At 35.9% G+C, this 27,656-nt stretch overlaps 3 protein-coding genes across 3 annotated transcripts; all 3 read right to left on the reverse strand.

Annotated features, from left to right (window-relative positions):
* Nucleotides 1-6,880: 6,880 nt before the first annotated feature.
* On the reverse strand, nucleotides 6,881-9,266 carry LOC103455721 (protein MOTHER of FT and TF 1-like). The gene is given in 4 exon segments (NM_001294115.1): nucleotides 6,881-7,101; nucleotides 8,673-8,713; nucleotides 8,848-8,909; nucleotides 9,039-9,266. Coding segments are annotated over 4 exon segments (519 nt in total). The 5' UTR covers nucleotides 9,234-9,266.
* Nucleotides 9,267-16,609: 7,343 nt separating this feature from the next.
* LOC103455613 (uncharacterized GPI-anchored protein At4g28100-like) lies at nucleotides 16,610-18,822 on the reverse strand. The gene is made up of 2 exons (XM_008395190.4): nucleotides 17,944-18,822; nucleotides 16,610-17,153 (listed from the first exon to the last, which is right to left on the reverse strand). The coding sequence occupies exons 1-2, from the start codon at nucleotides 18,595-18,597 to the stop codon at nucleotides 16,806-16,808; spliced, it is 1,002 nt and encodes a 333-aa protein (XP_008393412.1). The 5' UTR covers nucleotides 18,598-18,822; the 3' UTR covers nucleotides 16,610-16,805.
* A 2,162-nt stretch (nucleotides 18,823-20,984) lies between these two features.
* LOC103455614 (laccase-1) lies at nucleotides 20,985-23,669 on the reverse strand. Its single transcript, XM_008395191.4, has 5 exons — nucleotides 23,538-23,669; nucleotides 23,187-23,338; nucleotides 22,844-23,085; nucleotides 22,597-22,722; nucleotides 20,985-22,329 (listed from the first exon to the last, which is right to left on the reverse strand). The coding sequence occupies exons 1-5, from the start codon at nucleotides 23,640-23,642 to the stop codon at nucleotides 21,212-21,214; spliced, it is 1,743 nt and encodes a 580-aa protein (XP_008393413.2). The 5' UTR covers nucleotides 23,643-23,669; the 3' UTR covers nucleotides 20,985-21,211.
* Nucleotides 23,670-27,656: the final 3,987 nt, after the last annotated feature.

Genomic DNA, 27,656 nt, shown 5'->3' on the forward strand with positions numbered 1-27,656 from the left:
ACCCTAAACTTTTGCTAGATGAGATCAACACCACCCATCCACACAGCGGCCCCCCACCAATATAATTCATTCATCGTGGTCATCATATATATGGATACTATAGTAAGTTATTTCCATGCTAACCCTCGTCAAGTGAACAGTAAGTCTTGCAGGTTATATAGTATCTCAACACTATAGGGAAAGAACCAGGGTTGCCTTTGACTAGGAGTACGGTGTTGAAATATTCCACATCAGTTGTCTCTCTAAGAAAAGAGTTTAGACACTTCAACTAACACCGATGTCTTTTGTGATAAAACCCTACACATGTGGTAATTAACAAGTTGGGGACAATATCGGTGTTGTTGGAAGTGGGTATTTGGCCCGTCTCTATGATAATTTGACATGGTATCAGAGTCAGGGAGCGGGCCCATACTGCCAAATGATGGGTGAGTCTCCTTGACCGCACGTGATGATGGAGATGGACCCTTGGTTCCGCGTGTTGGGTGAGTAGCCTTGGCTCCACGTGGTTGCTGATGTGTTGGTAAGTCTCCTGTATTCTTTTTTTTATTTTTTTATTTTTTCTTAAATATTAATATTATTACTTATTATATAATAAATAGTATATTTATTCAAAGTAGGCTAGGTAGACCACCGCCTGCCTAGCGCCCCTAGCATCTTTTAGAACCTTGGAAAAAAGTGAGAGAGATAACATTTGCTAGAGATCGAAGTGGAAATGGTGCAATGTATCACACTGTTTATTTTTGTAACTTTGTCACACAAAAAAGGATGCAAGTAAAGAGAAGGGAGGGAGATTGATATTATAACTTTCACCTTTGACTTTATGTGTGTTATATTGAGGATACAAACATAGCTCTATATATAGAAGTTTTGATTGGATAACACTTTACATGCTTGAAGAAAAAATTTCACCTTCTTAATGTTGACAGAGATATGTACACATCAGCAAGATGGGGTTTTGACAGATGGCATACACGTTAGCCAAGGATTGTTAGGATTGTGGTTAGACAGTAAAAAGGATAAGAAAAGTTAGTTAGGTTTCTATTACTTAGCAATGAAGCGAAGGTTGTAGTATATATTGCAATCTCTCTGTAATTCTCAATCAATCAATACATTCATAGCAGTTCATTCTTTTCTCTCTTCTCTCTCTTTCTCTCTTATCTATTCTCTCTCTCTTTCTACATTCTTCTGTGAAGGTTTTCTTTGCTTTTGTTTTCTTTTGAGATACTGAGCTTAGTGTTAATATGGTTCCATTATCTTGTTTAAAAACTCATGCACGGTACAAAGTGTAGTCACATAGTTATCTGAGGTATTTGAGCTTAAAGATATGAGAAAGTTGACTTATTTTCTTGGTTTGCAAGTTAACTACAAGAAGAATGGTGATATATGTGTCAATCAATCTAAGTATATCAAAAGCTTATTGCATAAAGTTGGTATAGAGTCCTGCAAACCAGCATCCACAATGTGCAAGCCTCATGATCCATTGTTAGTCACTGAAGGTACCATATTGCCTAATCCAAGTTTATATCGCAATACCGTTGGCTCACTGCAGTATTTGACCTTTATAAGGCCAGATATTGCATATGCTGTGAATTCTGTGTGTCAGTTCATGGCTTCTCCCCCAGAGATACATTTTGGGGCAATAAAAAGGATCTTGCGATTCTTAAAAGGAAATATATAAACTGGTATCACATTTTCAGCCGAAACTATAGTACGGATCATAGTCTTTAGTGATTCTGATTTGGATGTAGATTTGAACACAAGGCAATCTGTAACAGGTTATGTTGTATACATTGGTAATAATCCAGTTTCATGGCAGTCAAAGAAGCAAGATTATGTATCAAGGAGTTCTATAGAAGCTGAGTATAAGGCATTGGCACACACTGCAGCTGATGTTGCTTGGATTCGAAACGTTCTTCGAGATATGGCTGTTGTCTTACCTTTTCCTCCAGTAATATACTGTGACAATAAATCTGCAATTGCATTGAGTGCCAATCCAGTTTTTCACTCGAGGATCAAACATTTGGACACATATTATCATTTCGTACGGGAGAGAGTTCAAAAGGGGGATCTACAAGTTCAATATCTACCTACTGAAGATCAAACTGCAGACATACTAACTAAGGGTCTACACAGTCCTTCATCTCTCAAGCATTCATTCAATCTCAAGCTTGGAAACCCAGCTAAGATTGAGGGGGGATGTTGACAAAGATATGTACACATCAGCAAGATGGGGTTTTAACAGATGGCGTACACGTCAGCCAAGGATTGTTAGGATTGTGGTTAAACAATTAAAAGGATAAGAAAAGTTAGTTAGGTATTTGTTACTTAGCGATGAAGCGAAGGTTGTAGTATATATTGCAATCTCTCTGTAATTCTCAATCAATCAATACATTCATAGCAGTTCATTCTTTTCTCTTTTCTCTTTCTCTCTCTCTCTCTCTTCTCTATTCTTTCTCTCGTTCTACATTCTTCGGTGAAGGTGTGAACACGGAAAATTCCTGAACGAAAGAGACAAGAACAACGTGCACAAACAAATATTTGTATTTGATGATTTTGGGTTACAATCTCTCTCTATTTTGATCCTCTGATTCAATCTCCGTAAGGTGTGTATTTGTGGATGTGTGATTGATCCAAAGGGCCGTTGGGCTTGATCTAAGGATGAACGTTCTTCAAGGGCCGTGGACTTGATCTTGAAGGTGGATTTGAGCGGATCTTCAAAGGGGCTTTTGGGCTTGATCTTTGAAGAACAGTGATGAACGGATCTCCAAGGGCTTTTGGGCTTGATCTTGAAGAACAGTGATGAACAGATCTTCAAGGGCTTTTGGGCTTGATCTTGAAGAACGGTTGGATGTGTGGATTTGTCGACGTTGTTGATCCAAAGGGCCGTTGGGGCTTGATCTTGGATGAACGGATGATGAACGATGGTGCTTTCTTCAAGGGCCGTCGGGGCTTGATCTTGAATTGGTGGATGATTGTTGATCCAAAGGGCCGTTGGGGCTTGATCTTGGAAGAACGATGAACGAAGAACGAAGAACGCTTTCTTCAAGGGCCGTCGGGGCTTGATCTTGAAGGTGGATGATTGTTGATCCAAGGGCCGTCGAGGCTTGGTCTTGGAAGAACGATGAACGAAGAACGAAGAACACTTTCTTGATTCTTCGGGAACCTGGATGCTTGAGAGCTTCGGAGTTTCAGAGCTTCAGAGCTTCAAGGTGTAATATGAATTGGTTCCCTTTAAATGAATGAAATGGGCTTGTATTTATAGAATTTTCCAAGGCCTAACTTTGAATATAATATTCCAGATGAAATAAGTCGTTTCTGCCAGGTGTTGACACGTGTCCTATTTGATGACTTTTCCAACTCATTTCAATTTTCTTTGACTCACATGCTACGTGTAACATTTATGTAATACATGAGCGTTGACACTTTGATTTATCGGTCAACATTTATTTACCGAAATTTCGATGTCTACAGAAGGTTTTCTTTGCTTTTGTTTTCTTTTGAGATACTGAGCTTAGTGTTAATACTTAAGACTTTTTCACTTAAGACTTTCAATGGTTGTCACCAAAGTCCATTTTGGTTTGCTTCCTCATATAATCATATGTGTGGCATTTACATTATATTTCACAAAAAAAAACTGAAAAAGAACGAAATATTATATATGCCCATCTCTGTCCTAGTGTTCTCTCCGAACCTCAGTCGGTCAGTCCCAATATCAGAGCCTCCGGCCAACCCAAGTCTCGCCGTCTCCACCGACTATCCCAATAACCCTCAATCCCACCCCGATTCATGCCAATGCTATCAAATATATGGTCATTGCGCTGCAAGAATTACTGGCTGTTGAAGAATATGAGATTTTCTTATTTAAGCTCTAGCTTGCAAAATAATGGGAGAAAAAACTAAGAAGACTTGGAAAGAGACTATAAGAAAAACTATGAAGTATTTTGAACTAACGAAAGACTTGATGCAAAAGCGAGAACAATGACGTTTTAATATTCATATAATCGCTCAACTTAGTGAGATCAGACTTATTTGTTATTGTATTTTTATAAATTGTTTTACCAATTAGATTGTTTCTTTGATCAGACCATTGGTAACTATATATTTGAAGGAATAAATGTGATTCATTATTGTGGGGGTGTCAGGTGTGTATGAAACGCAGTCTTGGATTTGTGGTGCGGCGGCGTGGAGAGACGGGCTAGGGAAGAACTGATGGCTTTTCCACTTTTCCTTTCTTATTTTAATCTTTTTTATTTTTCAGTTTTGGGAAAATTATTATAAAAAAAACTTTGATGACCATGTGGCACAGTATCATTGGTTAATTAAGACAGCAATGGACATTACTGAGCAGCACATGCAACTTTTTAACAGAACCTGGATAAAATTTTAATGAGAAATTTAACGAAAAGCACCCGGTACTGTTCACTTTAACGAAAAACCACATTTTTACACTAAAAAGTCAATCCTGGTACTATTCACTTTACCCTTTATTTTGTCCTTATCATTAAAACTCAAAGTTTTCAAGTTCTTTTCATTAATTTTCCTAATTTTAATTTGGAACAAAGATTACTAACCGACTACACCACAAGAATATGATTACTAACTTCTTTACCACGCAGACGAATAAAATTATCCTTAAACATAACTAGCTAGTTTGTTTACTCTCTAAATTAAAGGCCAATTAAATAGGAAAAAGACTTGTAGTTTAGAGAGACAGTTTCTGCACATACATACCATAAGCACCCAAAATCCCAACCCCATGGAGAAACACCCTAGCTTCATATATAATTAACATGCATGCATTACATTACATGAAATACATGTAAGATATTTCTGAAATCATAAGAATAACAATAAGAGATTAGGATCACAGATTTGATAAATCAAAATTACAATAAATCAATTACAATTTACTTATCTTTGGAATATGGAAGACATGGCTCTTGCGGATGACAAATGAGTCTTCTACTTTCAACAAGCGGAAGTGTTCCAGCAATAATAGGGTTTGCTCGGAATGGAACGTGTGTTTTGTGAAAGCAGGGACACCCTTAATATAGTGATTAGGGTTCCCCTAATTCCGCCTATTATAGTAATTAGAGGAATACACCAAATCACCATTTATTCTTAATGTTGTCCCACCAAGGCATGTACAATATGTCCTACTTAATTAGAGTTTCAATTAGTCAACTAAATATATCTTGGTTCCATGATTCTTGCCAACCAATATTGAATCACATTAAAAGCCAAATATCTTGAAGATCAAGTTATTTGTCTTTCAAGTAATTCGATTCATAATAATTGACAACTCAACATGAGTCTTACAATACAAGCTTCACTAAAACATACTATAATTAAATCCACAGTAAAGAAACACCACCACTCCATTCAATGGAAACGCTGAGGGCCTCCTGTTCCCCGGCTCCTTGGGGGAGTTGATGAAGTTATTTCTCGATGAGAGTTTATCAAGCAGAGTGAAAATTTCATTCTTGACATGCTTCTAGTATGTATAAAAAGTTCTTCCACAATAGTGTTTTATTATGCGTGAAATTTTTATTTAGCTATTGATGTCGTCGAAATTATTGTGCGTAAAATGTCTTTCTTAATAGGTGTCATACATGTGCATAAAGTTTTTTCTAACAATAGTAATGTAAAATTTCTTTTTGGACAAGCATTTGACATGCAAAGAAATTTTTTTATCGTGACCACATGATCGACATGCACAAATTTTTTTTCTAACCACAGTAATTGAGAAATTTCTTCTTTGACGAGCATCCAACATCCACAAAAAGTTCTTTCTAACTACAGTAACTGTGTAATTTCTTCTTTGACAAGCATCCGACATGCATAAAAATTTCTTTCTTGATATTGATGTTTTCTTAATTACCATGTCAAATTTCTTTTTTGACAAGTGTCAGAGATGCACAATAAGACCACAAAGGTGAAATTACTTTTTTGACAAACGTCCGACATGCATAGAAAGTTATTTCTTATCTCAGTAAACATTATGTTTAACTGATCTGTCTTATTTCAATAAACGTTAACATTACATCTAACTGACCTTTCTTATCTTAGTACACGTTACGTATAACTGATGTTTGCATGTGTGCAGAAAGTTATTTCTTTTTTTGACAAATTTCCGACATGCATGGAAAGTTATTTCTTATACCCCCAGTAAACGTTATGTCTAACAAGCCTTCTTATCTCAGTAAACGTTACGTCAAACTGGCTTGCCTTATCTCAGTATACGTTACGTCTAATTGGCATACGCCTAACTGGCTTTTCTTATCTTAGTAAACGTTACGTCTAATTTGTGTCATTTCTTATCTCAGTAAACGTTAGGTCTAACTGGCATACGTTTAACTGGCCTTTCTTATCTCACTAAACGTTACGTCTTACTGCTGTCTGACGTGCAAACATTGGTTTTAACCAAAATAATGTGAAATTTCTTTTTGGGCAATCCCCCGACATGCAAAGAAAGTTCTTTCTTTAAGTCAAACCTTACCATTAAATAAAAATCAAGTCATTATCCACTTTTACCCATTTCTTATCCTTAAATTAGAAGCAATGAACACAGCAACATCATTTAATCTTCAAATTAAAGGCCAACTAAAATAGGGAAATGGCTTATAATTAAGAGTGAGATAGTTTCTGCACATACATACCAAAAGCACCCAAAATTCCAACCCCATAGAGAAAGACCCACCCCAGCTTTGCTAGCTTCATATAATAATTAACATGCATGCATTACATATTATAAATAATACTAGCTTCATTACACACTCTAATTAAAGCCAGACTCCCATCTTTTATTCATTAATTCTATCTTCTTATTCCTTGGTGAAAACAACACCACACCATCCGCCCTAGTTATATATGAAAACGCTCAGCGCCTCCTGTTTGCTGGCTCCTTCTGTGAGTTGAAGTAGACGGTGGAAACCGGCAGTCCAAGGTCGAGCTGCGCCGCAAAGAAGCGGGTGTTGAAATGGGCACGAGAGGGTGGCTGCTCCACCAACCCCATCGGAGCCTTCTGCTGAAACAGCACCAGAATGTAGCGGTGAATTCCCACTGGTGGCCTCGGACCAACGTACGGCAGTATCTCCTTCCCTGCAATAATTATTTTGTTATTTTATTTATTGATTGTTAGCTCAAATTATTAGTCTTGTTACATGTTATTATTAAACCAAAATTTAGCTTTTTTTGTTAGGAAAAAAAATCAAAATTAATTTGAGAGCTTGATACTGAAAAAAAAAAAATTGTGCCACGTGGGTGAGGTTACCACATCAACAAGGTAACCTTGACAAGTGGCACGTACGTGTCATTAAGAGCAAAGGTGTTACCAGGATGAACTACGTGTCATCTTTGCTATCCATGCAAAGACAAAAACACCATTTAGGAAAAAATTTAAAAACTATTTTATTCTTAATTCGAGTACTTAAACAAAAGAAAAAGAATTGTGCGCAAATAAAAAAAAAATACATGGAGTAATTAGGTTTTCATCCTTATTTTTACTACTCTATTTTTACTACTCTATTGATTAAAACCTTATTACTTTTCAATTTTTAATCAAGGTCCTTTGTATTAATAATATCATTAATTATTTCAATAATAAAATATTTTTTATTTCTAAATATATTCATTTAATATTAAAAATATTACAATTAGTATATTTATATTTATGGCTAAATTTTTTATCATATATTTTTATTTTTAGTTTGTACCCATTTTTAATTTGCAACCCTTTTTTAATTTGTACCAATTTTCCTTTCAATTTTAATTTGTACCCATATATTAATTTCTTTTTGTGCCCATATTTTTTAAAGTTTTATTTGTATTGTACCCATATTTTTTTATTTATTTGTACCCATTTTTATTTTTGCTAAATGTACCCATTTTGAAGAATGTACCCATGTTTTGATACAATAATTTTTTGGTTATTTTTTATGAATGTACCCATGTTTACACACACACAATAGTATATTTATATTTTAATATTCTTAATCCCACAAATTATGGTTTTTTATTTAAAATCTCATTACTATAAACAACTATAAATTTTAATTTTTAATTTAAAAAATATAGTAACGTACATAGAAATAAATTATCAATTAATTTCAGGGACTTGGATCAAAAATTGAAAACCAACAAGGTTTCAGTCAAATACTATTCATAACTAGGGACCGCATCCAAAGTCTCCCAAAATACATTGACAAATTGAAATGGCATGATACACGACACGTGGTTATGGTAAATTGTTATACCCAATTTGGGCAGTTTTGCGGCTAGTGACAGATGTTTATGAGGTATAGGAGTGAAAACATGCACGGTTTTTCGAGAATATGGGGACATCAAATGAGGTGATGTAACCCTGAAAATATTTTATGATGTTTTCATAAATAATCTGAAAACATTTGAAGCCAAAGACATGAATAATGATTCCGCTTGGAAACGAGAGTTTTGCCAGAGATTCTCTCTTTGACAGTGAAAAGAATGGAATAAAGTTTCTGCTCGAAGATTTATGTGTGTATATATTTGTGTATCCGTAAGAACGGTTGTTACAGTGTTGCATGCATGCAAAAAGCTGCAACAAAAAAAAATAAAGATTTGAAAACGGTAAAATAAACAGGTAGGAAGAGATTCAACTCTTTTTTTTTTTTTCTCTTCGTATTGTAATTTACCTCTGAGAGGGTTTGTTCCTCCAGGGATATCAGACACGATCCTGAAATCACAAACAGTGTGCATGAAGTTAATTTTTCTGAGTCCAATTAAGAAAGATTGACAAACAAAAAATCTATCAAATAAGGTAAATAAACTAAAACGCAATTAATGCAAGAGGATGTAGTTGATCATCACCAATGGACCCACTCCCTCATGCTTGGCTCACTCGGACTCGGAGCATCAGGGTCAGTCATCACCTGCATGAACAATTTTATCAGGTATATATGCATATATATGCACACAAAAATGTGAAAAATGTAAATTTGACTCATGCATGCAAAAGGATCGAGTTGATCTAGGTGTGCAGGAGGTGAAAAAGCACGAACCAGGGTGTAGAGTTCGCCAGGGTGACCAGAGACGGTGATTTTGGGTGGGTTGATGGCCATGGAAGCTTTGATGTCACAGCCATTGGTGACATGCTTGGAACCAAAGTAGACAGACATGCTCACGGTGGGGACGAACATGTCCACGACATCGCCGATCACTCGGCCGACAACAAGGGGATCGACGGATGCAGCCATGAGATCAGGGAGGAAATTAAGAGCAAACACAGCTAGGAAGAAAAGGAAAGACACTATGCGAAACATAAGCAAAAGCAAGAAATGCTTTGTGATGAGGGGAGAGGAGGAGTAGGGTTTATATAGTAGTGTAAAAGTGAAATAAAAATAAATAAATAAATAAAAGTGAAATGGGCCCTCTTCGGAGTATGTGTAATGTATGATGCATGCATAGGCTATCAAAAAGCAAAGAGAAAGCAGAGAGCAACGCGTGTACATCCACCTAGGGTTGAACACCATCTTGACCGTTCAGATGGCTCGATCTTTACCGTCCGTTCAGACCCCACCCCTTACACATGTATTAGTAGACCTGGCATTCGTGTCGTGTTTTCTGTGTTCGTGTCGTTTTCGTGTCATACCCGATATCTTAACGGGTTGTATCGTGTAACATCCGTTAAAATAAACGGGTAAAATGACCCGACCTGAAATCGACCCGATAATATTAACAGGTAATATGACCCGACCCGTTACCTGTTAAGGAAGATATATTTTAAACCAATAAATAATCAAATGAAAAACATAATACTAAATAAGTATATACATTCCATATTATCACATCCAAAACATAAAAACGCAATTTTGTTTTAAGTATATTTTCGCTTACCTAAAGTCTTTAATAGTTTTTTAATTAATGTAGAAGTGTAAAAAAATATAGAAAAACATATAAACACTCGTAATGACAAGCTTTTTTCAACGATCCAACCGTCAAACTTATTTGTACACATTCCAAGATTGCATACGTAAAAAATTGTAAAAAAACAAACATTCAAATATTACGTAACGGAACAAAAGTTATCGACGGTTATAAACGAAAAATCACAATTTAACGGTTATTTTAGCTCCGATTTTGATGATTTTTTTACAGATACACTCCTCGACCCTATAAGAATGTAATGAATAAATTTGATCTTTAATTTAAAGTATTTACACTAGTAGATACCACAAAAACTTATTTTATACTTAATAGAAGTATAATATTAACTTTAAGTGTTTGTTTAATCTATTGTTTTGACGCAATATGCATTCTACGAAACTTTTTTCAACGATCCAACCGTCAAACTTATTTGTACACATTCCGAGATCGCATACATAAAAAATCGTAAAAAAAAACATTCAGAGATTACGTAACGGAACAAAACATTTCGACGGTTATAAACGAAAAATCACAATTTAACGGTTATTTTAGCTCCGATTTTGATGATTTTTTACAGATACACTCCTCGACCCTATAAGAATGTAATGAATAAATTTGATCTTTAATTTAAAGTATTTACACTAGTAGATACCACAAAAACTTATTTTATACTTAATAGAAGTATAATATTAACTCTAAGTGTTTGTTTAATCTACTGTTTTGACGCAATATGCATTATACAAAACTTTTTTCAACGATCCAACCGTCAAACTTATTTGTACACATTCCGAGATCGCATACATAAAAAATCTTAAAAAACAAACATTCAGATATTACGTAACGGAACAAAAGTTTTCGACGGTTATAAACGAAAAATCACAATTTAACGGTTATTTAAGCTTCGATTTTGATGATTTTTTACAGATACAATCCTCGACCCTATAAGAATGTAATGAATAAATTTGATCTTTAATTTAAAGTATTTACACTAGTAGATACCACAAAACTTATTTTATACTTAATAGAAGTATAATATTAACTCTAAGTGTTTGTTTAATCTACTGTTTTGACGCAATATGCATTATACGAAACTTTTTTCAACGATCCAACCGTCAAACTTATTTGTACACATTTTGAGATCGCATACATAAAAAATCGTAAAAAACAAACATTCAGAGATTACGTAACGGAACAAAAGTTTTCGACGGTTATAAACGAAAAATCACAATTTAACGGTTATTTTAGCTCCGATTTTGATGATTTTTTACAGATACACTCCTCGACCCTATAAGAATGTAATGAATAAATCTGATCTTTAATTTAAAGTATTTACACTAATGGATACCACAAAATCTTTTTTTTATACTTAATAGAAGTATAATATTAACTTTAAGTGTTTGTTTAATCTACTATTTTGACACAATATGCATTCTACGAAACTTTTTTTAACGATCCAACCGTCAAACTTATTTGTACACATTCCAAGATTTCATACGTAAAAAATCGTAAAAAACAAACATTCAGAGATTACGTAATGGAACAAAAGTTATCAACGGTTATAAACAAAAAATCACAATTTAACGGTTATTTTAGCTCCGATTTTGATGATTTTTTACAGATACACTCCTCGACCCTATAAGAATGTAATGAATAAATCTGATCTTTAATTTAAAGTATTTACACTAATGGATACCACAAAATCTTTTTTTATACTTAATAGAAGTATAATATTAACTTTAAGTGTTTGTTTAATCTACTATTTTGACACAATATGCATTCTACGAAACTTTTTTTAACGATCCAACCGTCAAACTTATTTGTACACATTCCAAGATTTCATACGTAAAAAATCGTAAAAAAAAACATTCAGAGATTACGTAACGAAACAAAAGTTATCAACGGTTATAAACAAAAAATCACAATTTAACAGTTATTTTAGCTCCGATTTTGATGATTTTTTACAGATACACTCCTCGACCCTATAAGAATGTAATGAATACATTTGATCTTTAATTTAAAGTATTTACACTAGTGGATACCACAAAAACTTATTTTATACTTAATAGAAGTATAATATTAACTCTAAGTGTTTGTTTAATCTACCGTTTTGATGCAATATGCATTCTACGAAACTTTTTTCAACGATCTAACCGTCAAACTTATTTGTACACATTCCGAGATTGCAAACGTAAAAAATTGTAAAAAACAAACATTCAGAGATTACGTAACGGAACAAAAGTTTTTTACGGTTATAAACGAAAAATCACAATTTAACGGTTATTTTAGCTCCGATTTTGATGATTTTGTACATATACACTCCTCGACCCTATAAGAATGTAATGAATAAATTTGATCTTTAATTTAAAGTATTTACATTTTTTATATATGAGTGATTGTATATATATTTTTTTACATTTTTTACACTTGTACAATAATTATTATTAATTTTATTACTTTTTCCCTCAAATAAAAAACATTATTCATGAGGGTTTGAAGGATTTTAAAAATCTAAACGATAATATAAGTGTAACAATTATCTATTCGTGAAGGAATAATGATAAATCACGAGTGTTTATATATTCTTTCACATTTTTCATACTTGTATGTATGTCTTCTTAGTTCTTGCATATACAAATACTATACTAGTATATTTTAATTTTGGACAAGAATATGTTATGTAAAATTTATCCTAGTAATGATAATAAGGAACTCTCATAATAAAAATAAATAATGACTAAAACTTTTTTTTATTTTTTTATAATTTATATAGAACAATAATACAAAACTATATATTTAATATAGAATATATTGTATATATTAATATGACTATTGTATTTTATAATAAATCTTTTAGTAATTAAACTTTAAAATTATTAAAATAATTTTTTTCTTAACGGGTCGAAACAGGTTATCCACGTGTTACCCGCGTGTATACCTGTTAAGAACCCGTTATTAACGGGTTCTTAACGGGTCACCCGATAGTGACCCGATAAGTTATCGTGTTGACCCGAAACCCGTTATTTTCGTATCATTTTCGTGTCGTGTCAAAAACTGCCAGGTATTAGACCCTTCATGGTTCATGCAACCTCAAGATAAGCATGAATCCAGATCAGGACAAATAGTCTTTGCCGAGCCTCAGGGCGTTTTGAGAGGGGGTGCAGATTTGCTAATGTGAGCCTTACTACATTACAGCACGGCCTTCTTTGTAACTCCAACTGGTTGTGGTTTTGTCTTCTGTACACTCTGGATTGTCTTTCTGTTCAAAGGTTGTTGAATTGGTAATAGAAATTTGCGTCAGCAATGACCAGAAAAGATTCTTTATTGAAAATGTTTCTCTCTGCGTGTAAAAATTTCTGAAAGTTAATGTTTCTATTTATTTATTTCATACCCATCTTATGTTCATTCTACTACGTAAAAGGAATTCGGACTTGAGTGTATGAAGTAAAGCACACTACTATAGTTTATTCTGCTAAACCTAAGTGAATAAAGTTATTGTTTTAGACAATCTTAAACTCATGGGATAAAGCTTAAAATATAATTTTTATTTATTTTTAATTTGTCGAAATAAAATATAAGCTTTAAAATTCCCTCAAACTATCTCTAACCATGGGTTAAAATAAGGCATGAGGATAAAATATATCTCTGGGCTAGATTTCTCCTAGGATTTAAGTCTGACTTAAATTATTCTGGATCCACCAAACTGTCATATTTCAAACATTTTTTTGTTTTTTACTTATAATCTAACGGTTATGATCAAATGAGATCAAATCTAATAATTTAAAAAAAAAAAAGATTTGCCTGCTCAAAATTAGGTCTAACGTCTAAAATAGTTTAAGAAAATTATTTAAATCAAATTTAACTTAAAACTTTATAAGTGCCTATGTACTTGTATGCTTTTTAATTACGTATCGGAATTTTAATATTTTTAGCCTAAATGTTCATAAAAATAAATTAAGATAATCTACATAAATTTTATATTAAAAAAATTACTGAAAACAAAAAGTTAGGCTAAAATCATTATTTGATCATCATGTGCTAAAATTTTAAGCCACAAAGGTTGGAGGAGAAAAACAATTTCTGACTTATGACTTAAATTTTTTTGGCTTAAATTTTTAAGCTTTATCATTAAGGGTTGGAGATGGTTAGAAACCAGTGCATTTTTTATCACTTGAAAGGGAGGCTGACAAAAGAACAAGGCAATTGATGTGTTTCTTTTGTACGGTCATATTTTTAACTACTATAATTCAAATAAGAAATCAAAACTCAATTTGGTTTCAAAGGAAAAGCCCTAGCTGAAGTGAAGACGACTCCATATATAGCCAAGGCTAGGGTGGATCCACAGAGTGACCCAGGGTGATCTCGGGACCCTTCTGAGGTCAGGAGAAAGCTAGTAAAGGTCCTTAGGGATTCTTTTGTGCTCACTAAATATTCGATGAAACGCATGTTTAGCATATTTAGATAACACTCAGCAGGATGCATCAATATCTCTCAGTAAGATGGGTCTACACATGCGCCACTCGGCATGGGATCTCGGTAGTACTTAGGAGAGTCACTAAATAGAATTATGTAAGACCTATCTACAACACGACAAATGTTGACATCTATTAACGTGAATGCAACATGACTCGACAAGGAACAACATGCAAACTAAATGCTCGACGAAATACCAAATTTAGAATAGTGAAAACTTTTGTGCGTTGCACGTTATTTCCATTTAAAAGAAAATATAATTGTTTAAGACCCTTTGAAGTTAGAATCATGGATCTGTCATTGTTCTAGCTCTCAACGGGTGGGTGAGACCTTAATCAACTTTGTTTGAATTAAGCGCAATCCAAAGTTGCTTTCGTTTCCGGCTGAGGGATAATAAAACATGAAGAGATAGAGACACTGCTCTAAAAGGGCCCAACAAATTCTAAAGTACCAATATCCAATAGGCTTTGTTAGAGCTGACGGCGCTTTAGCAGTAAAGTAATGATGCATCCTGAGGCGGGCTTAAACCCCACTAGCCTTCCTCCTTCCTAACGTTTAACAATTTAAACTCTAATGCTATCGTTTATAAAAAACATTAGGCTGTCAGATAATGGCAAGAACAAGGGCATTCAGTTTAATTTCAGCACACAGGGTGAAAATATTCCTAAGGACTACATGCTTTTGTATGTCACTGCTGGATAACCCTTAATTTTTCAGCTTTTGTAGGAGTGGGAGCACTAAATTATTCCAGTCTACATCCCCGATCAGCCTGTGCTGCTGCGCATGCCTAGGAAAGTTCTCTAAGTTATTTCTTTAGATAACTGAAGAAAATATCATAGTAATTATTACACATTTTTTATAAAAAATAATTAAAAAATGAAGAAATAATTTGGTAAAAGAGGGTAGCACGAGATTGATTTCGTTTTAAAGTTCGGAAAATAAATTTTAACCTTTTCTTTTCATTAATGGATGAATTTAAATTTGAATCCATCCTCAACCAATTGATATTCATTTTTAAAATTACTTCTGAAAATTAAAAGCATTTCTGATAATATTAGCTTGAATTACGCTATCTCCGCCAATAAATAAATCTGACATAATGGGTATGAACCGTAATTTTCTTTGGTCCAAATGGTTATGAACCGTATGATGGCTTGACTGATCAGTCAAAGCACCATGACTCTAACCCAACCAAGCCCAACCCATCATATAAATGGATCGAACGAAGATAAATATAATAGATCACTTATCAACAGGTTCATGTTAGTTTTTTAGGTAATGTTAGGGAGATTAAATTTATAAATAAAATTTACAAACTAAATAATTTGTCACTATAGGATTAAACATGTTTATCAACACTTAAGTAATAACCCAATCATCAACTTTCATGTCATTTAGTTTATAAAATTTTGTCTACTAATGTAATCTCCTAGCATTATTCTTGTTTTTATCTGTACAAGTGATATTCTACACTAATTTACACTAAGCAAAAGAGTGAAGATTCGAACTTAAGACGCAGTGGATTAAAAAAGAAGGTCTTAACCATCAAGATAAACCACTACTTGCATTGTTTTTGAAATGATCAAAAACATTTTCGAACAACTAAACACTCTTTTTGCAATGTTTGACATAAAAACTTGAAAATGCTTCAGATCATGAAAATGTTTTATGGATAATCACAAAAGCTCTTCCATATACTTCAAGCACTTAGATTTTCAATTTCATTATATTCAAAATAATCGAAAATTCTATGTAGGCTCCACACCGCTCGCTCAATCCCATACCTTGTGCCTATACGAACCCAAGAAGACAAAGGCCCCCACGTTGGGCGAAGTTGACATTTCAGAAATTTCCCGTGAAGAACACAACTGTCACAAAAGTAATGCCACCAAACAGGTTACATGCGGTCTCCATAATTTCTCTTCAATACAAAACAGCAGTTCTTTCGGACATGTTAGCTTAGCCCCACATATGGCTTACTAGTTTTTGGACAAAAATTCCTCCTTATCGTTGCCGAGCAAATCTTTGGTACGGCTATTGTGGTGCAACATCTCTCGCAAGGGTCGGATGAGACCAAGTTCTCTCTCCACAAATAGTGTAAGATAAGAGGGGTCGGATGGGACCCCAAAGTTCATGAGACTGTTTTTGCGAAAGCATTCTGACACAACATGTAATCCAACTGTCCTACACAAATTTTTCTCTTAGTTGCCCATAAACGTATGAAGTATCCAATGCATGGGGCAATTGGGCATGTCATAAAACGTAGAACAATTACAAGAGTACATAAAAGAAATACAGCAATTGACTTTTTACTGCAAGGACGAGAAACAATGATGCCTATTAACCTAGTTGTGGGTTCGATCCCCACAACACCCCCCCCCCCCTTTAAAAACTAACAACGCATCACGGTTCATAATATTTGTGAATCTCGACTAGTTTTGGATGGAGCATAGGGCAAGCGACAACATAAAAAACAAAGAAAGTGACATTACAATGTAGAACGAGACGGAAGCTGCGAGGATGCTGGACGAGGACTGATCAGAAATTTCAGAAGAATCGACAGCGAGAGGCATTCCGTCACTGTTGAGCGTGCACGACCGAGGATCGGAGCCGTCGGTGCTTAACATGATAGCCCGAAACACGGATGTAACTGTGTGGATGTAAGCCGTCCGATTCTTGGCAAGGAGCCAAGTGAGACCCATCAGCTGACAATCTTTGTTGTGCATTTTGGTGGTCCTGTCCCCTAATTTGCTTGAATTGGAAGTTTTCTTCTTGTTAAGCTGATACGCAATCAAGTTTTCTAGTTAGAGGAAAGTAAATGAAAGAAAGCGATAGTCGTTGCTTGAAGAAACAAGGGTTTGGTGCAGCATCCAAATCATTTTCATGCTACCATACAAATACTGTTACACATTAACCTTGCTTTGAAGAGCCAACAATATTCCAAACGAATAAAAGAACCTAACAAACTAATCTCAATCCAAAATAACAACAAAAATCCGAAATAAATAAAGGTTCGGAAACGCTCTCAAATGACAGTATCAATATACTGTTAATATAGTCAATTTTCTACAATGATAGGACTTCTCCATCGAAAATACTTGTCTTCGCTCTCTAAGGAGTTCCTCGTTGGTTTGACATGTGTAGAACTTTATCTTAGTTGTTTTCAAGAGCTACTTTTGCATATTTATCACACAATAATTTGAGTACAAATATATGTAAGTAGCCAAGTTGTGTCTCTAGGCGCGTCTACTATTTCTAAACGGTACTAATTTAAAGGAGAAAATTTTCAGTGTGATAGGAAATGAGTACATTAAAATGTTATAATTTCAATGATTTGATACTTGAAAAAAAAAATTTCCAACAATTTGTATCATGTCAATTGGTGAAATAGGCTGTGTTTTCGGCACACTAAAAAATTAACACTTTCCAAATGAGAAAGAAGAACCAGAAGAAACCCTATTCAATTCTTCTTCTTCATTTTTGTGGAAATAGGAACAAAAGATGCAGCCTACAAGCTACAATAAATAAACAGAGACAGAAACTTCACAATTACATAGAAAAAGAACTTACATTGTAGAGACTGTGCAAGCATTTGGAGCAGCCACCAAGACCAGGAAACCAATTGCCATTGGCGCCGCTGCTCAAGCAATCTCTCTCCAACTTCTTCACCTTTTCATCCCCAACAAGCTTCCCTCTTTCGTTCTCCGAAAACGCCTCGGGACAGCTCAAGGGGTGCAATCTTATCCCGCAATAGCAGTACACAACATCACAGGTCTCATTCGGCTTGATTAGCTCGATACCTCTGTTTTTCAGCGCCTTTCCCAAGTCCTGAACACAAGTTTCCGTGTCGTCCGGCAGCAGTGGCAAATCATAAGACTGACCGGCCACTGCTGAGCCCACCCTGCCTACTCTGCCGAGAGCGGTGTCAGAGTAGGCAGAGTAGAGCCACGAGGCCAGCGCAGGACAGCACCTGCTGCGCTGCAAGTGACCTGAGGCATCGCCTTTGGTGGCGGAGCATGCGGACTTTATGCCATGGAAGAGCTCATTGGGGAGGTGCAGCGGGCACCCGACTAAGTCGGATTGTTCTGGGAATGCAGGGATTGTAGTGGGTGGGGAGGGAGTCCGGTTTGGGAGGAATGACTGGGTGGGAGCCGCACCCGGGTTGGGTAGACCCGGGAAGGCAGGGAAGAGAATGCAGAGGAAGAAGAAGAAGGAGAAGAACATTTGGTTTTGTTTATACTTTTGGTTTTTGGGTCTTTTTTTGGTACTATCAATCAACAATGGAGCACTTGAGGAGGAGGGTGAAAGGAATTAAAGTGAATGGAGGTAGTGGTGGGCATGTTGGAGGAGGTGAAAGAAAAGGAAAAGGTGTGGGGTTGGGAATGGTTTGGCTGTTTGCTAGTTTGCTATCTCTGGTTCTGTGTTTATAGATCTAAAGATCAAACATATGTGCTATATCTATCTATAAAATGTGGATAAAGTTGGTGGAGATTAGCAATGGTATCATGAACTAATCATTCATAGGGAAATTAACTTAGAAACTTAGAAGAACTCAACTCTAACTTTGGTCCCTATTATGCTCATCAGATAACACCTGGATAATCTACTTGTGTGTATACACTTGAGGATACTTCAATTCTCCATTGATAGAATCTACTTGTAACCGTGTGTGTATACTTAGACTGTATATATGCATTGATATACATGAATAATATGCCTTTTAAACGTGTCTACTCGAGGCTACTACCGACTCTGTGTTGATATACAAATAGAGAACTTGTATTGTAATCGTGTATATACACTCGGATATACCACAAATTATGAATTGTTACACTTAAAGAATATGCCTTGTAATTGTGTATACACTCAAGAATATTGAAAATACTAAATTGATATACTTGGAGAACTTGCTTTATAACCGTTTCTATACACTCGGAGATACCACAGATTCTCTCGTATTGTGAAAATATGTAAAACGTTACAGAGAAATCAAGCAACCATTGGGGTTTGCGGTCCCCAAATCCAGCAACAAATCACACATACTTAAATAACTCATAGGCTAAATAGCACGGCGATAGCTCAATCGTAAACAACCAATCTAGCAAATTCATCATCGATTTTAAGCGATTTTGTGTGTGTTTATGTGCAACTTTATCTTTTATTCCTTTCTCTCTTTAACTAATTCATCAACTAGGTCCCCACTAACATTTTGTTATCGGCATTGACAACATATAAAACATTGGAAAGACGAGAGAAGGGAGCACCTCGAAGCAACCTAGGCAATTCTTTAATCTTTTGCCAAAAATACCTAGTCATTAAGTCTCCAAAAAAAAAATACACCTAGTCATTATTTTAATGCAGTGGAATTTTGACTTCAGAGTGACCAAAGGCATCACATAAAGCACACACAGTCTTTGTTGCCTTGCAGAAAGTGAATAAAAGACTTCTTACACAGTCACACTTCAGCTTTCCAAGTGAAATTTCCTCACTATCTATAATTCTTGTCTTCTAATGGTGAAAATTTTCAGTAAGGTTCTCTGATCACGTGGTCATTCTCAAGTCACTTTTTACGAAGGGAATTGTTATTAGCATTCCAGAAATCTCATTTTATACTCTAAATATTTTATACTATAAAAGAAAAATACACTTCTAAGAAGTGTAGAATGAGATTTTTGGAATGCCAATAATAATTTCCTTTACAAAATCGTAAAATTATCATTATTTTTATCTTATTTTTTTTTACGTTAGTCTCATATGATGTCAAAATTGCCCTATTAAGCAACCTTACGGAACTTTCCATGTAGGATTTGCCAGTGGTAAGTAGCTAATGCATGCGTACCACTCGAAATCTGGCAGTAGTTCCAAATAGAAAAAGCTGCGTGCCTCTCACTTTAGTTTGTGAAAGCAAACATGCTTCTCAAGCTGAGTCTCAGCCTTCCCTCTTTCTTATTTTATTTTTATCACAAATTATATATCTTGTATGATAGGTTAATTGTTATTGTAAATAAATTACTAAACTCAAAAGTGCTTTTAAAATAGTTAAAAGCGTTTTTAGTGAAATTTATTTTGGACCAATCCTTGGTAAAAATGCAAGTGAAACCTAAAAAAAAAAAATTTGAAGTGTGTACTTCTTGTAAGAAGCATTTCAAGTGCTTTTAATCATTTTAGCATCCAAAAATATTTTTTCCGATGGCTTTCAATCATTTTAGAAGCGTTTCCAAACGATCATTAAAAAAAAGTGTTTTGTAAGAGAGAGTTTAAAGATTGCTAAAAATTAGATAAAACATGGAATTTACTATAGTAGTTTAGACAGATCGGTCCACCAAACTTATGTAACAATAATGGCATTCAATGTAACAATAATTTCGCTTTATCATCTTATAATTATTTCCAAGTTTTTTAAACCATTTGGTAGTCTTATTATTATTTTCTTAAAGAAAACTGATCCTGTTATGTTTGTAATAGTCCTTTCTCCTTGGCAATGACAGCCATCCGGCTACTTTGAGATCCTAGAGCCAAAAGATACACAAAAACTTGCCAATCTAACTCCTCACGCACGTACTTGGACCATACCAAGTAAGTTCTCCAAAAGATGGGATTGAAAGGAGAGCTTAAAAAAAAAAACAATTTTACTACTTTTTTTTATTCATTTTCGATTATAACGTGTGTACAGTGAAAATATGTCAACCACACATAAAACTCTCTAGTGCGGTCCTTAATACCAAAAGTACAAAGCCTATATATTAGATAAGGTATATATGTTCACAAAAAATGAAGTAAAGAGTTCAAAGCCTTCGTTATACAACAAATACTAAATCGAGTCGTCTATGCAAAAATCTCAGCATAAGGGAAGATCGTCAGGGGGAGGAAGCACACACTGAGACGGTTTTGGACCATTCTTGACAATAAACCCCGAGGCAAGACCCCACGAAGTATGCTCTTCAAGGTGACAGTGAATGAACCAAACTCCCGGATTGTCGGCCTTGAATCGAATCGCCGCCCATCCTCCGGTTGGAACTGCCACCGTGTTTCTCTCCGGAGGGTCAATGAGGTTGTACTTTGCCGGATCCTTGGCAGCATTGAAGTTCCCAAACCCCATACCGACTATAAAAAAGTTGTGTCCATGCAAATGAATTGGATGGTTCTCAGTGTTAAGAAAACTTGTACCTTGTAGCACAATTTCTAAGTTTGTTCCATGCTCCACTTCCATAATCTTAGTGCCAAATTTCGTGTTCATGTTCTCCGAAACTGGATCCACACCAGTGTAATCAAACGGCTTCAAAGGTTTCTCTGGGAAATCTGTGGAGTACTCGGCGCCTCTGAGCTTCTTGTAATGTGATTCTAAAATTGACAGGGCGGGACGAATGAAGGACTGGTTGTTCATAGAAGCAAAAAATTTCTTGCCAGCATAACCCTTGCAGGTTTCATTGGCTGGACAATCTTGGAGATTTAGGCTTATAACCATAACGACACGCTTGTCGACAGTTTTAGGCACGTTGCACGGATACTTAGGTGAGGCTAGGCTTCTGAGCTTGTTATTAAATATAGTGACAAACTTTGTGTCTTCCATTTTAGGGAGGTTGTATTTTTCCGGTGCAAAAGTACTAGGAGCCTTTGGCGGATATTTGGTTGTGTCACTCTTTGTGTTCTTGTAACGCAAGAAACCGGCTGTGGTGGAATTGTCGAAAGGGAAAACGGAGGTGAGGTAAGGCCAGGCCGCCATCAAAAAGGCACCCGAGGAGTCAGGGACTTGATTTGCAGTGAGCAAAACGTTGGTGGTTTGGCCAGGACCTACCATGATCGCTGAGGTTGTGAATGGTTTGGTGTACACGGCATCAGTCTCCACAACAGTTAGTGTGTGATTAGCCACAGCAAAGAAAAGCTCATCGTTGAGTGCTGCGTTGATAATTCTAAACAAGTACGATTTTCCATGTTCCACAGTTTTGATGAAGGTATCTGCATAAGTACAAGAAAATTCGTGTAAATTCATTGTAGAAAAGAGAAAAATATGGTTGAAAATTAGTCCGTTCGAGACTAATTATGCAGAAAGTACTACTCCTCATAAAATCTACACGTTCAAATTTTAATTAAAAATCAAAGTGACTCATGGAAAAACACTTGAAAGTACTTCATGAGGAAGCATATAGCACGTGTTTCTCCATAAACCACTTTTAGCCTTTACAGAAACAATCCTAACCATACCCTTAAGTTTTGGATATATACCTTTGTCGGAGCAAGGATAGAATGGTCCTGGCAACCCATTGATGGTATAAGCATCTGAACTATTAGGTCCAGCTCCATACTTCATTTCATTTTCCACTTCACCTACATCTGAATTCCACCATTCACCTGGGAAATAGCAAAACACGTGAGCAATTGAAGACACAGAAATTTTGAACTCTCACTAAAAAAATCATGAAGAAAAAAAAAGACTAGCCCTCTATATTTATTTATTTTTTCATATAATTACCAAAGATGATGGGGAATTCTTCTTGAATCGGAGAGGAAAATGGAAAAGGCATGCGCGGATGGATGACGAAAGCGCCATAAATGGAAGCTCGTTGCCAGGCAAAATGAGCATGCCACCAGAGAGTGCCTCTTTGGTACTCCACAGTGAACTTGTATGTGTAGGTCTTGCCACCTCTTATAGGACATTGTGTGATATAAGCTGGACCGTCTGCCCATCCTGTTCTTAGTTGCCTCACACCATGCCTGCACTCATAATAATTAAGCAACAACTTAATTAGTAATTAGTTGCGATTGCTTAACGCAATCAAAGTCAGTATGATTAATCTAAGATTAGTTAAACTCACCAATGGATGGTGGTATTTTCGGCAATGCGATTAGTGACCTTAATCTCGAGATGATCACCTTCATAGACAGCAATGGTTGGCCCTGGATACTCTCCATTCACTGTTAGAAGTGGCTTTGTGTTGCACAAACGAGTTACATTCTTCCACTCAACCTGAACAAAAGAACCAAAAAGAAAAATCAAGCTTTCAATTTCCTACGTACTTTCTTTTGGTAATCACGTAACGAAGATAGAACGCTCCTTTTTTTTTTCCTTTGTACTCAGCCAAAAGACTAGAAAAAAGAGAGGAATGCATGGAGAAAGGGAACGAGAAATTCACTACTCTAGAATAAGAGTGGACACTCCAGCTTACATTAAACTCGAAGCGTCGGGTTGTTTGCGAGAAACATGACGGTAAAGCCACCGCAAATATGATTAGAATTAGCACTAATCTATAATGCTGGCTCAAACTCTCCATATCTAAAACCTTAAGAGCGGGCTTAAGACTCACTCTATCTGTATATTGTAGACTGCATGAACCAACTGAGTTTACAAACTTCCATGCAAACTCCCCCTTTATATACACGCTAAAAATCAATTGGGTACTCGATTTTCCTCTCATTAAAATTGACAACTAAGTTATTTATGCTAATAAATTTAAGCAAAGACATATTTTAGTTACGCTAGATGAGTCGGTGAGGAGGGGTCGAGACACTGAACATGTCAAATTGAGTATTTGAAAAAGGTGGAAATGTGTTTGAAACCTTGGCTGCTAATAATGCAGTTCATGATTATTTGTCAAAACCTTTATACAAAGATAATTAAATATTATTTATTGGGATTTTTCGACACTAAATATTTGTCCAAACCTTATAGATTAATTACGAACTAAGAGCCAACTAAACTTTTTTATTGACAATTACATATTTAATTAGGTGGGTTTACTTGTCATTTTGTTATCCACCATATTGTCGTTTCCATCATCACTTGATTCTCAATATGTAGAAATTTGGGGTCCCAAAAAGATGGGTGGGTTGGTGTCGAAGCTTTGATTGAAGACTAGGAAGCTTGGACTAAAACCAGTAATATCTTTTTGCAATAGTTCAAAGGTGTGACTTATATAGTTTAGACAATTGCAATTTGCAAGCATGTGGCAAAGATTGAAGCATGAAGATTATATGAACAATATGATCATATAAAAATATATTTCTTTTGTTTCTTAGTCCCTTCACCAACCAAAGGTGAGCTAGCTAGCTAACTTTAATTTTTTTTTCTTCTCCAATAAAGGTGGTGAGGATGGAGATATGGAGGACCAACACCAACTCATTACATATGCAAATTGATATTGATAACCATTTGATGGCGATAGGCCATCAATGGAGGGTGCTACAGGAATCATATCAAAAGAAAATAAAAATAAATAAAAGGATGCCAAGGATGCTATAAAGAGATGTATGGGGTTAATTGGTGAGTTTTGCAAATTTTTCTATATATATTAGTAATGCCACTATATTGAGGCTAGTTATGGAGAAAACATGGCACAGTAATCGGGGGTATTATTTTTCATTTGGTATTCCTCTCGTTACGCGACATGATTTTTTTATTATTATAAAATTTTGCATTTCACAATTATTTAATAGAGTTGGACTATCTAATGACGAATCTATAGGTTTTTTTTGTTTGTGGCAAGATGTAATTCAAATTCATATCACTTTTTCTCTTCTTGCCCAGACATGATTTGTTTTTTTTTTTATAAAATTTTGCATTTCACAATTATTTAATACATTTGGAATATTCAATGACGAATCTATAGGGTTCTTTTGTTTGTGGCAAGATGTAGTTCAAATTCATATCACTTTTTCTCTTCTTGCCCAACATCCCAAATTCAAATAGGTTGCCCCCCTATCAAGTATAATCATCCGCAAAAAAATTGTGGAATATCATGTATAGGAAGAGGGCGAGTAGAGAGGCAATAATCTTCACTCGTCCCTTTACGAATTCGCCACTAGGAGCATCACCTAATAAACAAAGTGGAGAGAAGTTGAGATAAACATAGTAGTAATAAGGGTGGTAGGGGCGATATCCTTCACTAGTCCTGTAAATCCGCCACTAGAACCATAACTTACTAAAAGACACTTAGCCAGGTACGTTGATTAAAAACACTAAAAGCAAGGTACTGAAAGAACTTTAGATGAGCATCTTGTACTAATTAATTTTCTGTCCTTTTCTTTCCCATACATCTTTCAGAAGCTACAGGAACATAGTTTAACTTAATGGCCTAATCGGATAAATGGTTCATGTGGTCATAAGGTATTCGGATGATAACACCTGTGGTAAAAAAATTCGGATTTAAACCCCTATGGTCACAGTCTGTTAGGATTTAAACCCCTGTGGTCTAAGTCTGTTAGGATTTATGCACTTCTATTAAATAATGCTGACGTGACTGCCACATATATGCCACGTGGCTGCCAAATGTCTGCCACGTGGCAAAAATAATAATTTTTAATTTTTTTTTTAAAAAAAAACCTGAATTAAAAAAAAAAAATCAGATCTGCAAGAAGAAGAAGAAGGAAGAGGGAGAAGGAGGGTCGTGCGGGGAGAGGGCTCCGGCGAGGGGGGGAGCTGGTCTCCGGCGGGAAGAAGAAGAAGAAGAAGAAGGAAGAGGGAGAGGGAGGAGGGTCGCACGGGGAGACCGGCGAGGGGGGGAGCTGGTCTCCGGCGGGAAGAAGAAGAAGAAGAAGGAAGAAGGAGAGGGAGGAGGGTCGCGCGAGGAGAGGGCTCCGGCGGGGGGGAGCTGGTCTCCGGCGGGAAGAAGAAGAAGAAGAAGAAGGAGAAGAAGTCCGCCGGGGGGGGGGAACGGGCGGAGGGCGGGGGGAGCTTGTTCTTTTTCTGCAGATCTGGGTTTTTTTTTTTTTTTTTTTTGTAAAAATTCAGGTTTTAAAAAAAAATTAAAAATTAATATTTTTGCCACGTGGCAGACATTTGGCAGCCACGTCAGCATTATTTAACAGAAGGGCATAAATCCTAACAGACTTAGACCACAGGGGTTTAAATCCGAATTTTTTTACTACAAGGGCTATCATCCGAATACCTTATGACCACGGGGACCATTTATCCGATTAGGCCTAACTTAATTAGGCCAACAAAATGCCAATTTTTACACAGTTAAAAGAATCTAGCATGTTATAAGATGCTTCTAAACATAGTCGAGTAAACCCTAAACCTAAATCATTGTAGCATTTTCTGTACGTATTTCCATTTCTGATTTTCTGCATATACTGTCATGCATTACTGGAATTTGCATCAAGTTCTTTTCCTGGTCAAGATTGGCAGCTGCGTTTGGGTACAATTTTTTTCTGTAAGTTGATCGTTTAAGTCTCTATATGCTTCTTCCCTTACATATAGAAGCACCACGTAGTAATAATAGTAAAGCAAATTACGATTCGGCCAAAAAATGAGATATTTCGAGTTATTAAAAATCTACAAAGTAGTTGATAGACTTTGACTTTAAAGCAACTGAATTATCAATGTCATCGTATACTGATTGATAGGGTAAATTACAAAAAACTACTTCAATTATGGGTCGAATGACAATCTCATACCTCATATTTGAAAAATGACAATGTCATACCTCATCTTACGAATTCGTTTCAATGTCATACCTCCGTCAGTTTTATGTTAAGTTTGACCGTTAAGTTATGAGCAGGCAGGTGTGGGAACCACATCCTTACCCAACTAAATTAAAAAAAAAATTTAATTAAATACTAATAAATATATTTCAACAAAAAAAAAACTAATAAATATAGAAAATCATTTAAAAATTTTATTAAGAAAATGTGGGACCCACCCCCATCCCCCACCTTTTCCTGTCCCCTACCTTTGTCCCTTCGAAGATCTTCGACCTAAACAGAGGCCCAAGACCTCTCCTTCTCTGACACCCCATCCAAACCCCCACCCACTCCTCTTCCGATCCCCGCCAATCCCGAGACTCCGACCACCGCTGCTCCCCGCCATCCTCAACTGCATCCCACCTCCGACGCTGACATCATCCACATCCTCAGCTATTCCAGCTGGTTCTTGCCGGACCATATCCACCACTGCGAGGGTCCGATTCCTCCCCCAACCTATACAAGTACTACCGCAACACCATCGTCATCAAATCCAGGGTCATCAACCTTTTTCAGAAGCTCACTTTCACGAAGGCCTGCAAGTCTCTAATTGGCGACATCGGCTCCATTAAGAGGGTTTTCGATTTCCTCGAGGCTTGGGGTTTGATCAATTACATTCCTTCCGCGCTCAACAAACCCCTCAAGTGGGAGGACAACAGCAAGGTCACCGATGCTTCTTCTAATGGAGGCGGTGAATCCCCCGCCGGTTGTGCCAAGGAGAGCCCCAAGAAGAGGACCTGCAATGGCTGCAAATATGTTTCCAGCATTGCCTCAACTAAGGAGATTTGAAATTGCCCTAAGAAGAGTACCTGGAATTGAGGTTT

The sequence above is a fragment of the Malus domestica genome, chromosome 14 (assembly GCF_042453785.1).
Source record: "Malus domestica chromosome 14, GDT2T_hap1".
NCBI classification, from domain to species: Eukaryota; Viridiplantae; Streptophyta; class Magnoliopsida; order Rosales; family Rosaceae; genus Malus; species Malus domestica.

What these genes read in the sequence shown, in the direction of transcription:
- LOC103455614 (XM_008395191.4), bottom strand. Translation starts at nt 23,642, where the DNA reads ATGGAGAGTTTGAGCCAGCATTATAGATTAGTGCTAATTCTAATCATA. An exon ending in GAAAATACCACCATCCATTG is followed by an intron (nt 23,086 to 23,186) that starts GTGAGTTTAACT and finishes TTATGAGTGCAG; the next exon opens with GCATGGTGTGAGGCAACTAA. An exon ending in CTATCCTTGCTCCGACAAAG is followed by an intron (nt 22,330 to 22,596) that starts GTATATATCCAA and finishes GTACTTATGCAG; the next exon opens with ATACCTTCATCAAAACTGTG.
- LOC103455613 (XM_008395190.4), bottom strand. Translation starts at nt 18,597, where the DNA reads ATGTTCTTCTCCTTCTTCTTCTTCCTCTGCATTCTCTTCCCTGCCTTC. An exon ending in GCTTGCACAGTCTCTACAAT is followed by an intron (nt 17,154 to 17,943) that starts GTAAGTTCTTTT and finishes ATTGCGTATCAG; the next exon opens with CTTAACAAGAAGAAAACTTC.